General features: G+C 38.9%; 1 protein-coding gene across 1 annotated transcript; it reads left to right on the top strand.

Annotated features, from left to right (window-relative positions):
- Positions 1–9,294: 9,294 nt before the first annotated feature.
- LOC149830190 (peroxiredoxin-2C-like) lies at positions 9,295–12,511 on the top strand. The gene is made up of 3 exons (XM_090016375.1): positions 9,295–9,532; positions 10,559–10,638; positions 12,004–12,511. Exons 1-3 carry the CDS (start codon positions 9,378–9,380, stop codon positions 12,255–12,257), a joined length of 489 nt encoding a protein of 162 aa, XP_089872501.1. The 5' UTR covers positions 9,295–9,377; the 3' UTR covers positions 12,258–12,511.
- The last annotated feature ends 1,133 nt before the right edge of the window (positions 12,512–13,644 follow it).

The following is a 13,644-nucleotide window of genomic DNA, read 5'->3' on the forward strand; positions in this document are numbered from 1 at the left end:
AGCGCCAGCACTTTCCCATTTTTCATCTTGCTTTATCATTTTAAAGGGATGATGTAATACCGATTGTCTTTCCTTAATTTGTCATCTTTCCTTCAATGCATCAATAAAATTATCAATTTTCTTCATGAGCTTGATGTCACCTTTTATTCTCCTTCTCTGCAAAATGTTCTTTTATGAGAAATGACCCTCTTTGAAGTCTCTGAATTGATCAAAAATTAGTTGCTTTGTTACCTTCGAAGAGCATTCTTTGAATGTCAATTATCTTCCTTTTATCCAAAATTTGCTTTCCCTATTATACTGGGGCATTATTTTGAAAATTATCTTCAAAACATCCTGTATGCAGGCAAGATCAAACAAATCTCTCATTTTTGCATGCATGTGCATCCTTTTGCATTCATTTGCATTTTCATCTGCATCTATTTGCATCAAATTCATTTCCTCTTCAGGTTAAGGGATAAACCTGAGTAACCTCTTAAGGTTAAGGGATAAACCTTAGCTACCCATTCAGGATAAGGGATAATCCTGAAAACCCGGCAATCATTCATAACAATTTCTTAATCAAAATTTTCCTATTTCAAATATCTTTAGAGCGTCGGTCTCTTTCCAAAAAATTTAAATTTCAAACACTAGGTAATTTTTCAAAACCCCCAATGTTCGTGCTGGTAATTTTTCAAAACCCAATGTTTGTGCTGGTAATTTTCCAAAACCCAGTGTTTGTGCTGGCAATTTTTTAAAACCCAGTGTTCGTTCTGATAATTTTTCAAAACCCAGTGTCCGTGCTAGTAATTTTTCAAAAACCTAGTGTTCATGCTGGTAATTCTCCAAAACCCAGTGTTCATGCTGGTAATTCTCCAAAACCCAGTGTTCGTATTGGTAATTTTTTAAAATTCAATGTTTGTGCTGGTAATTTTTCAAAATCCAGTGTTCGCTTCCTAGGTCGCTTCTTGTTCGCTTCCTAGGTCGCTTCCGAGACGATTCCCGACTCACTCCTAAGTGGTCCCACGCTTCTCGCTTCCTAAAATTTTGAAAGTGTCTCGCTTCCCGCTCCCGCTTCTTCAACTGGCAACCATGGTCAGAACTAACTGATTTTGTTTGAGAATATGAGCCAATTTGGTTGCAACTCATCTTAGCTTAGAAGCCTCCTCCATAACTATTTTTCCTAGCATAACATTTGAATTGCCTTTCTTTAGGGCATATTTGGAAGAGAGAAAAACTTTCATAGGAAAAGAAATTTTTGCCTATGAGAAGTTCTCCAAAAGAAAGTTTTTCGCTTGTTTGTTTAACATGAGAAAAACAGAGTGAGAAAATGTAAAAATATGAGAGAGAAAAAGAAGAGGGTGGTGGTGAGGTGGTGAGATGGGTGGTGCAGAGAGTAATTTTTTTTTGTTAGGAAACATTTATCCACCACTCTCATGGAGAAATGTTTTTTTTATCAAAAAGTGTACTTTTTAAAAAAACTCTCGTCCAAAAAGTCTCTCTAGTTTGGAAGGATGAAAAAATCCATAGGATTTTTCATTTTGCATCACTTTTCCTACATCTCTCTCTTCCAATCGTGCCCTTAAGGTCTCCAAACCTATGACAAAGTATGAAGACCAGTTCTAACAGCCTCTTGCTTCAGATCTACATTATTATTTGATTAACACACACAGTGATCAGATAATAATCTAGACTCCCAACACATGGGATATGGGGCCCACGTACCCTAGTCCTGGCAACAACCGCATACCATGCACATGGCAGCAGACCGAACAGTATTGCAGATGCAGATGCTTTAGGCCAATTTGTTTTCACCTCAACAGGATATTTTTAACCTGCAAATTTGCACAGTTTTTAGGATGCTGCTGCACCTGATCGTTCATCATCTTTGGGATACCTGTCAACTGTGGGGCCAACAGCGGATGGTGGGTTATCAGAGTGCATTAGCACACTTAAAGTGTGTAATCATATTGCACCTGAACTCCATTTCTGTTTAAGAACCTTTACCAGCACAGTTGCACCATATTTATAGTACTTTTAGGTCATGTTTGGAAGTAAGAAAAATTCTCACTGGAAAAAAATTGCTTATGAGAAGTTTTGATATGATAAATTTTCTAAATGAAAAAATTTCACTTCTTTGTGTAGCTTGAGAAAATTGGAATTAAAAATGTGAGAAAAATGAATATGAGAGAGAGGTAGCTCAAACATACGGGAGAGAGAGAGAGAGAGATGGAAATGGTGGTGGGTGGAAGGAAGATGAAGATGAAAGAAGTTCATCTTGTGGCAGCCCATGGGATGAGATGTGTTGTGAGTTAATGGTTGACATAATTTAAAAAAGAAATTGACGAGAAATTTTTTCTATAAAAAATCAGACTTTTTAGAAGAACTTTCTTTTCAAAAAAATTTCTCTCATTTGAAATGGTTGAAAAGTAATCATTTTTTCTTTCCTACTCGCATTTTCCTGCAATTTTCTCGCTTCCAAATGTGGCCTTAGAAAAGGCCCAACCTATGTCACAAAGACTAGTAGTACACGAGTGCACATGATGAGGGTTCAATTCGATTTTTTTTTTTTTTTTAGAAAATAGGACACGAGGACATGAAATTTTTAAACTTTTAATCAACAAAAAACTAATTTTTTGATATTTTAATGTTAAAAAATACATTTTTATGAAAATAAAACATTAGAACATGAAAAAATAATAAAACAATATTAAAAATAGTTCATGCATGTCAGTATCCGCTTGTGTCACTGTGACATAGGGCCCAACCAATAGAGAGCATTGGGTAGCCAAGTTATTAAAAAAAAAAAATTAATTTGTTTGAACTTTAAGAATCTTAAAGTATTCACAAAGATATAGCTACATTCAATGTTTTATTATTATTTTTAGGGCGGTTCAGCTGAGTATAGGTATGGGCCCGATACAGCTGAATCGGCAGCCCAACGATTCAGGGCCCAAACCGATACAGAAAACATTGGTTAGAATATAAATTAAAATAGAATATGAATATGCAACTGTTTTGCAGACACTGCATGTGGGCCAACTGCCAACGAAACTTTCAATCTTCCAGTAGAGGCACATGGCAGGTACCAGACAAGTCTGTTGAGAAAGCTATATATATCCACAAACTCCCAAATAAATTTAACCAGTGTAAGAAAAAAAAAAAGGATACCAGCATGACTTGAATTTGCATTACTTTATTTGGTCAATCAAAAGATGAGAAGTATATGGTTGAGGAATAATATATGTTCACACCCTCAACAATGGCCATTTAGAAAAACGACTCATGTGTCAATGATGGCAACTGAAGGGATGGCATTGGACCCGGGGGAAACCCGCCCCGCCCCACCTCGGCTTGTTTGGACCAGAAATGGAGGATATGAAACGGGGATGGAGGCGAGAATGAAGGTTAAAATCAAAACCCATGTAGGATTGGAGGCAGGGATGAACTTAAGCTTTTCTTTTCCCGCACCACCCCATTCGGGTTAGTAAAATGCTAAAATACTCTTTTAAGGATGACAATAGACTGAGGCAAAATGAGGCTTCACCCCCACCTTGCCCCCATTTGGACCGGGGATGAAGGGACATGAAACAAGGATGGAGGCAGTGGCGTAGCTAGGATTCATGTGAGGGGGGGGGGGGGGGGGGAGGGCAAAGAGGGGTGTAGCAAAAAAAAAACTGGTGTGATAGTCGGGGGTTCGGGGGCAGCGCCCCCGAATTTTTTTTTTTAAGATAAAATAAAAAATGGCTGCAATTATTAATAAAAAACTATTTCATATGGAGAAATCAAACTATTTGCTGCAGTCAGGGCTGGGCTACAAAAATGGATAAAAATCTATTTCATATGGAATCAGGACTGGGCTTTAAAAAAAAAATTAACTGTTTTGGGAGGCAGGACTGGGCTCTGGATGGAGGTTAAAATCAAAACCCCATGCTGGAGGCGAGGATGGACTTAAGCTTTCCCCCTTCCTGCCCCGCCCCCATCTCCATTAGTAAAATGCTCTTTAAGGATGACAGTGGACCGAGGGGAAACTGGCCCTACCCAATCTCGTCCCGTTTGAACCGAGGATGGAGGATGTGAAGCGGGGATGGAGGTTAAAATCAAAACTCATGCGGGGATGGAAGCGAGGATGGAGAGCAGAATTTTGAGATGGGGCGAGGGGTGGAGACTAGGCAACTGAATGAATGAGGTTTTGGATAAATTAACCTCAAATTATTTTATAGTAAATGATTCAATTTGTTTGATTAGGTTCTTGGGGCCCATTTATTGCACGTAGGTTTCATAGGAAATAGCCGAGAGGGATTCCTTTCCTTCCTTTCTCACCGTGGTTGAAACGAACATAAAGCGGACATCAGTTTTTTCTCCCTTTCTCACCATTGTTGGAAAGCTGAGCCTCACATGAGTGTCTAGAAATCCATTTCTTTTCTCGTGAAAGGCTTTTCTCTTCCATCAAAACAAAACGAACGAGCCCTAAAGTCAATGTAAGAAAGTCAGTTTCGCATGAAAATTTGAAGACAAAACCTATGGTGGCATTTTATTTTTCCTTTATCTTGTTGGCCATGTTCCTTCGTTTGATGTGGGTTGACCAATGAGGCAATGACCATCAAGTTTTGGCCTATCAAAAGACTCGTTGGTTTTTTCAGATTGACCGCCAGGATTGCGATGGGGTCAAATCAACGGGTGTGGGACGAGTTAGCCACTCATAATGAGAAAACTTAGGCACTGCAAATAGCAACTTTGAATAATAGAATCTCTCTCTCTCTCTCCCCCGATAAGGTGACATGGCACAAAATTTGTGCATTAAGCACCTGATCTCCATCCATCAGGCCCTGAGCCCCCCACAACTCTGTCCCTAAGATGGAGGGTAATTAGGTGATTAATGCACAAATATTTGTGCAATCATATTGCACCTGATATTTTCACTTCTCTCTCTCAAACCAAGGTCTGCCTGCCACGAGAAATATGTAAAAAAGCCTGTGAAAATCATAGTTGGCACACTCTATGACTCGGGCAAAAACCATTTGGGGGTCTAAACCTTGACTCGGAAACTAGGAGGACTCTGATTATTCAAGAACTTGTACATATTTTAAAAATAAAATTCTTTAAAAATAAAAATAAATCTAAACAATTCAAAAAATATAAGATATATACAAATAAATATAATTAACATGCACTTTTATTGTTTATTTATGAACAAGAACAAACTTGCAATGCTTTTATGGTTTCCTTCCTCTCAAAGACTACACAAAGAGCAGGCCTAGAAAGGAACTTCAGGACATGCATAGCCTAAATTTCAAAATGCATGGGCTGGAATTCCAACAAATGGTTTCATTTGGGTTAGGTTTCCATTTCTCTTTTTAAATGGCATCTTGAGTTTTGAAAATAAAGATACATGAGCTGGAATCCCAAAATGTAAATCTCATTTGTTGTGTGAAAAGATCAGGTGCAATATGATTGCACAAATATGTGTGCATTAAGCACCTTATCACCCTCCATCTTAGGGATAGGCCTGTCAGTTGTAGGGCCCAAGGCCTAATGGAGGTCGATGGAGTGCTTAATGCACAAATTTTGTGCCATGTAATTGCACCTGATCCTGATTTATTTGTTGTGGGCTAAAGTGCTTTTCTTTAAAAACAAAGTTACAAACTTTCAAAAAACAAATAATAAAAGGAGACCTAAATGGGCCGAGTGAACAGACCAAGTTCTAGCCAAATGAACCGGTTCAGACCGAGTTTCAGCCAATTGAACCGGTTCAGACCGATTCCCCATTGAGTTTGGGTTGAAAACAAGTAAAATATAAACCGTGACTCGGTCCAAGTTACCAAGTCGACCGGTTCTGACTTTTGCCAACTATGGTGGAAACTAAATCTTTGAGTCGGATATGAAATTATTTTGAGAACACTCAAACGAAATCATGATTAGGTTATTGGTCCTGTTCATGTAGGCCCATGTCCAGTTATCTTAATGTCTTTGTCGTACCCAATCATTGATGCCACTGCCATACCCCAAGAGATCTAGAGAGATCTAGAGAGAGAGAGACTTTAAAACGTTTCTCATAAAGGAATAATATTTTGTTACCCTTGATGTAAGAAACCCTAATTAGAACTCAAGGGGGACATGGTTTTACCAAATCTAACCCCATAAATATCTTTATCATGATCAAAATAGTAGAAATTGACTCTTGGGTCAAATAATTTTAATTAAAAATATGACTTTTTGCGAGTTGAAAATTTCACTACTTTGTATGTCATTGACTCTTAAACCCTTATAAAACCTGACATATACGGTGAAAGAATATGATCCAACATGTAGTTCACATTTGAAGTTAGAGCTTTTCAGTAGTATAAAGTATGGTAATTATAGAGTGCATTCTCTCGTAAAAGGAAAAGTAACTAATTGAATGGTAATGATGAAGGCCAAACTTGTAAATTTGGCTTATGATTTAACTTAAATGCATTGTTTGGTTGTTTTCAAAAATAAAAGAACATATCTAAAATCTCATAAACATCAGGGCCCATTTTTGGAATTAGGGTTGGCCACTAAATGCAAACTTTTAAAAGACGTCACATTATCCTTTTATTTAAACATTTTAGTTACTTCATTATACTAAACAAATGTAAATTAAACCATCTTAAGACCCAGCTTGTCTTTAAATCACAAATTATAGAAGTGGCTAAACGTAATAACCATAGTGTTGACCAGCTCTTGTAAAAAAGCTAATAGGTTACCCAACTTCCTATTATGCTAAATTCTAAATATATGCATTTGGAGAATAAAAAAAAAACACGTAGTCATCTAGTAGGAGGATGAATGTCACCAAGTTGACGAGACTTCTAGAATTCAAAGCTCATGGAGGGCATCCTTGCTTAAGGTTAAAGTATGGTGCACACTCCAATCTCCAATGAGCAAGGGAGACCTCAAGGGCTTTACCAACCTCAGGCATGTGGTTGAAGCTTGGCTCATGTTCAACTCATAAAGGGCTTGTTCAAACTCGTAAAATATGCTATGCAAGCTGACTATGAATAATAGGTATTAGGCTTGACTCGACTCAACTCGTATAAGCTTGTTAGGTAGTAAGAAATTTACTTTAGATATATTTTACATTAGAGGTGGACTCCAGGCCGAGAGTCGGCCCGGCCCAGCCTGCTATGGGCAGGCCTAAGCCTTCAAATTAGACTCTAGCTCGGCACGAACTGATCTTTTAGCCTAGCTAGACTCGAAAAGGGAGATTTGGAGGTTTAGGGTTTCTTTGTGAAATTTCAATGTCTCCCCTTTCCCTGGCCACCTCTTAATACTCTGTGATCTCCTCTGAACCTATGGTGCCTCTCTCTCTCTCTCTCTCTCTCTCTCTCTCTCTCTCTCTCTCTTTCTATATATATATATATATAACTACCACGGTTCTTCTCTGTTTTTCTTGCTCCCTTCGCTCTGTGTGATTGTGTTTCTGTCTCTTAGTGTGTGCATGTGTGTGATTGTTTTTTGGCAATGAAAACTGTGAAGAAGAATGGGAGTGGTTGAGTGGGCCAGTTCAGCACCGCCCACCCAATGGATCCACGGGCCAATGGGCGGGGCGGGGGGGGGGCGGACTTTTGGCAACAGGCTGACCTGAACCGGGTTTATGGATAAGCCCGGTCCGTCAATTGACGGGCCAAGTTTGATCAGGCTTGGCCTGGTGAAGGCTCATTAGTAGGCAGGGCTGGCCCATTGTACATGTATTTTTTTTGTGATCCTATTACTCTCAGCTTATTTTTTTTATAAACAAGCTAGCTCAAACCCGGTTGGTTGAACTTAGGCTGATTATGAGGAGCAACCTCGACTTGGCTGGTCACAAGCTTGAACACTTTACCGCCCAACTTTTCCTTTGGCCTAGCAAAAAAAAAATTAAAAATTAAAAAATAGCCTTTTAATATTTTTATAAAATAAAATCCTACCCCAAGGGTCTGGGCTAAAATCCCATCGGAGGTATTTCTTAGCTTTGACTATCCCAAGGAATGTATGGAAACTAGAAGGATATGGCACTAACCGTTTTAGAACTTTTTTTTTTAACTTGAGGGAAAATTCCCCCCTGTTGCAGATCTAGATCTGCCACCGATCATAGAAAAATTTCCCATGTGATTCACCAAAAATGAATTCTCATTATGAAAAAAAATATCTCAGCAAGAAAGTTTCTAGTAGGTTCTAGATAAAGGGGTACACTGTAGCTTTCTGTGATGTTGTCATCACCTTGTCCGGCCCTTTCTTAGGCAAAGCTTAGACTAAACATAATTTATGTCATAAGGTCATTTTAAATTATGCCCGAACGCATACTTTATATAAAATTTCTAATTGAAAAAGTCCACAGAAATCGTATGTTCCATGTTTTTTAAGCCTGCCCACGTGACATAGTACATGATAATGCCTGAAAAACATGCAAACTACTGTCATTTGTCCATTATAGATTGGGATTTGTCCAAAAAAAGTATCTGGAACAATATCAATATTCAGCTTATAATAAAATAAAATTTTTATTTAATTATAAAAGGTATAAAATCATCAAAATATAAAAACTGCTATCTTAGGGCAGTTTGGAAGAGAGAAAAACTCTCTTAGGAAAAGAAAGTTTAGTCTATGAGAGTTTTTTATATGAAAAGTTTTTTGGAAAGAAAGTTTTTTGCTTCTTTGTGTAGCATGAGAAAAACAAAGTGGGAAACATGAAAAAATGAGAGAGATGAAGAGTTGGGTGATAGTGGTGAGATAGATGGTGGGTGATGGTGGAGAGTGTAAAAATAAATTTTCTTTTGGTAGAAAATCAAAAAATGTACTTTTTAGAAAAACTCTCTCAGCAAAAAAGATTTTTTTAGTTTGAAAGAGTTGAAAAATCAGTGCCAATTTTTTATTTTGAATCATTTTTCCTGCATCTTCCTTGCTTCCAAACGAGTCCTTAGTGCAATAGTAAAGTGATGCTTTGCAATTTAAGCAACATTTTGAATCTAAGGTAATTTTTTTTAGAATGTATAATGGCTTTTCATCTGTTACCAATAATATTTACAAGGTCTGCAACGCATATATCTTGATATTGACCAACAGGGCCTCTGATTGTTTGGCAGAAATAGTTGCGGTGGCACGGTGCAAGTTCTAATCTCAATGGTATGGTTGTATAACTGATAGGAGTCGGCCTAACCACAGACTTTTCATTGAAAAAAAAATATATGATATTTGTTGGCATAAAGATGCGATTGTTGATTGGCCAATTGGTCACCACATTCATTGGTCGCCATCCCAACAATAATTTCCCTTCCCTATATATTCTCCACCACACCACCCCATCTGCTCACATCCTCTCTTCCCTCTTGTAGTTCGATCGGTATTACTGTTACCCTCTGAGACGTAAGAGACCATTGGTTGTTTAGGGGGGACTAGAGATGGCACCAATCGCAGTGGGCGACTCCCTCCCCGACGGCACCCTCTCCTACTTCGATGCCGACGACAAGCTGCAGCAGGCCACCGTCCACTCGCTCGCCACCCGCAAGAAGATCATCCTCTTCGGCGTCCCCGGTGCCTTCACCCCCACCTGCAGGTCCGTCTCCTACCTCTCCACTTCCCTTCACTGGTCCCTCTCCTCTTAAGGAAGTGGGGAAGGTTACCTAACTCTGAACAACCCCTAGCCCCACCCGTTCATCTAGTATTTGATCTAATCCCACTCATGGCAACATGTGAATGTCACGGAGGATGTTGTATGAGTTGAAAACTCACTGGGAGCATCCCTTGCCGCGAGCTGGATGTGCTTCCCTGCGGGCAGAAGGACCTCAAGGGTTTTACCAATTGAAGGCCTGCAAATGCGCTGTCGGTTCTCAAGGCTTTTCCCTTTGCCTAGCCAATAAAAAAATGTTGGAATTTCTTTTGATCCCTTGTGGACTGAACTGACTTTTTTTTTTTTATGAAGAATGGGGAAACCACCTTTGGAATCAGGGATCTAATCGCACTGATTATGCTGTCGTACTTACAGTTGTTTTCTCAACAGTGTAAAGGGAGTCCCGGCACTATAAGGGGCATAATGCCCTTTGCCATTTCTTATAGAAAGGGGTTGATACCCATAGAATAAAACCCTGACCACCTGTCTAGCAGCCAAGGCCATTACCCCCAAACCCCTAGGGGCTTCTGGACGGTGTTGACTTGTAGCCTTTCTCTGAAAAAGTAGGATATTCCAAGATGTTACAGATTTTTGGATAAGTGGGTGCTTCAAAACTTGCCATGAGTGGCATAATCTGGGAGGTTGTATACACCCATTTATCCAGAAATGTGGGATAATCTGGGAAACGTGTTATCCGTTTTTGAGGAAAGAACTGTTTCTGATTTTGGGCTCAGAAGATTGGCTGATTCTGTGGTGTTTGCACTGTCCTAACCGACAGAGGTCTGAGGTTCAAATCCTACAAGCTTATGTAGAAGAGGAAAGGTCTCTTCTTTGAAGAAATGAAAGTGGTTTAGATTGTCTTCCATATATCTCGGCTTCTAAAGATTGGGCCTAACTGTTTTGCTTCTTCTATCTTCTTTTGCTTTCTTCAGAAATTCTTATGGCAATCAGTAATTTAGATTAACTTTGCAGCTTGCAGCATGTCCCGAGCTTCATGGACCACGCAGAGGAGTTGAAATCGAAAGGCATCGACGAAATTTACCTCATCAGCGGTATGCGGGAAAGCTTTTCACTTCTGGACTAATTTTTCCATCTAAAGTTTCAACTCTGAATCAATTTCATGTTCTTTTGCGTTTTTCCTCCATTACCTTGTTGATAGATTTAAGCAGTTTTCTGCTTTCCCCCTAAACTTTTAGGATTATAGAATGGCAGTGTTTAGTAGCGTTGGTGATGCTTGGGATCCATGCACAGACATGTCTCCCCATCTTTAAGTGACACTATAATTTTCCTCTCTGTGTACCAATAGGTTGACAGACTGCTATGTTTGTTCTTGATATTACTTTGTTGTTCCAGTTGATCATAACATAAGCATTTTAAGGTAACAATCCATGATGCTGTTGGCAGCACTGCACATTGCTTTGATGTGTTTGTGTTAATTCTTTATTTCATTGGACACCAAGCAATAATGCTGCATATTTTCTTGTTAGAGAAAGTCTGAAATTCTTGATAAATGGAGGGACAATATCAGCATTTTTGTTCAATAAGTTTTCAAACTGGATGATTTGATTCACTCCATACTAAGAATAAATGGGTATTATTATTTTTTATTGGGAAGATTCATCTGTCCTTTCTGCCAAACAAGTGATTTGTGTTTCAACCAGCTATATCATTCGCTTATTTTCCTCGGGCCATTGATCTGGACAGCGCATCAGCTCTGACGGATGCTGTTCATCCATTTGCTGAACGGCAGCCAGAACACCATTTTTGTTTTGGCCATTCATTTAAAACTTGAATGGCTCTCAAAAAAATTGTGGGACCCATCTAAGAAACAACCTATTCATCCATGGTGTTCTGTCTGCCGTTCATCAAATGGATGACAGCATCTGTCTCATTGATCTGACCTCGTCATTCATGGCCGGGGGATCGTCATTACTGTCTACTGTGGTTTTTTTTTTTTTGCACAGAATCTATTACTCTCATGTAGAAAATGGATCTTTTTTTCTTGAACAGGCCTAGTCTTTCCTAGAGCATTATCAGTCCTGCCACATTAACAATTTGGCATCCTAGCGGTTGGTTGATTTGGTTACTTCACCAGATCTTCTGTTTGCCCATTTCCCTGGTTGGCTCAGTTCTGAGCTGTCACATAAATACATCATTTTGATTCTCTTGGGACCTTCATGAAAATGGTCTGAATTGGATGCACGAAGGGTTGATCAAAACATAGTGTCAATTCGGGATAAATTCCTGTTCTGAGGCTGCTAAAGCATGGAATGCTCTGTTTAAAACACAGAAATAGGTGTTAATCAGAAGATGCTTGGGGCCTATGATGATGGTTCAGATATCATATCTTTGTATGACTGTTGATCATTTGAGATTATTTCTCAAGAGTCTGATTTGTAAGTTGCTGATTCCTGCAGTTAATGACCCTTTTGTGATGAAGGCTTGGGCTCAGACGTACCCCAACAATCAGAATGTCAAGTTCCTTGCAGATGGATCATCAGCTTACACCCATGCCCTTGGCCTCGAGCTTGATCTCTCTGAGAAAGGTCTCGGGATCCGTTCTCAACGGTTTGCGCTCTTGGTCGACAACCTGCAAGTGAAGCTTGCCAACATCGAAGAAGGTGGCGCCTTCACTGTCAGTGGTGCTGAAGACATCCTCAAGGCTCTCTAGTCATGCTACTTGTGCCTTGCTCTCCCTTTATAGCTTTCTCTTTTATTTGCACTCTAGGTTTCTTCTTACTCCTCGTTTTGGTGCATCCTTGCGTTTAGCTAAATAAGTCTTGCTGCTTTGATAGCCTGTATGGCACTTGAAAATATGATCCTATTATGTTGATGGATCTTGTTTATCAGACTCTAGGTTTTAGTGATTTACGTATTAAGCAACCCCTTTATCTTTTAATGCAGTTTCATTTGTGTGCTCGCTAATCTGGAACTGTGTTTGCATATTGATAGCTGTTAGAAGAAATATAAGAGTATGCCACTCTCTCCATGTAGAGAGAGAGAGAGAGAGAGAGAGAGAGAGCAATATATCAATTAGTAGAGCATTAGTAGGCCGGGTAAACAAGCTGAACGAGCCAAGCTTGTGGTGTTCATGCCCCGTTCATTGTTTTGTCGAGCCCATGACAAGTCCAGGAGCTGAGCTCAAGCTGGTTTCAAAGCTAAACATACATTGTTTCAAGCTAAAAAACAATAGAATTTGAACTCTAAACCTTATTCTTGCAAGCCAATCACTTCAAACATTTTTTATACACTAACTCAATGTTGTAAATATATTTAAAAATACTGATTGCTACTTAAACGAGCCAAGCAGAGCCGAGTACTTGTTTTTCATGTTTGACTTGTGCAGTCTATTTAGTGGGTTCAAACAATACGAGCAGAGCATGGGCCGAGTTACATGGTTAGCTTCTATCTTATTTGGATGTAGGGCATCAAACATGCCAAAAGCGTCAAGCTTGAAGTGTTCAAGCTTGGCTCATTCTTGTGGTGAGCTTAGTTGATTTCGAGTTCATAATGAGCTCAAGCTAAATGATTCCATCTCGAGCTAACTTGTTTTTTAAAAAGTGAAGTTTAAGAGCTATAAGTGATAAGATTACAAAAATAAAAAAATTATCTTACTGTCCTTGCAAAATGGCACAATTTTGCAAATACCTCACAATTTGCCAAAATTTTGATTTCTGACTTTTTAGGATATTTTTATCCTTTGCACAAGTGAACCGGCTAATGTTTGCACGATAGATACATACGGTGTCTAAAGGTCGCAACATCTGAATAAAAAAGAGATTTGCATGAACATTTTTTAGACATAATAAAATTTGCGTAAAGTATTTGTGAATATGGCTAACTTGAATCTCAAACACTGGAGATTTGCATATAAAATCTATGAATCTTTTGAGATTCTCAAGATCGATGCGAATCTTCTAGAATTCAAAAGTTTTAGCTCGACATGTTTGCTTCATACATTTGTGATAGTCTTGGCATTCGTGCAGACATCATGCAACCCTTCTTTAACTAAAATCTCGCTTAAAATTATGATGTATGTTTGCAAATATATGATCGAC

Source organism: Nuphar pumila, chromosome 8, assembly GCF_984573655.1.
Source record: "Nuphar pumila chromosome 8, dmNupPumi1.hap1.1, whole genome shotgun sequence".
Taxonomy (NCBI): domain Eukaryota; kingdom Viridiplantae; phylum Streptophyta; class Magnoliopsida; order Nymphaeales; family Nymphaeaceae; genus Nuphar; species Nuphar pumila.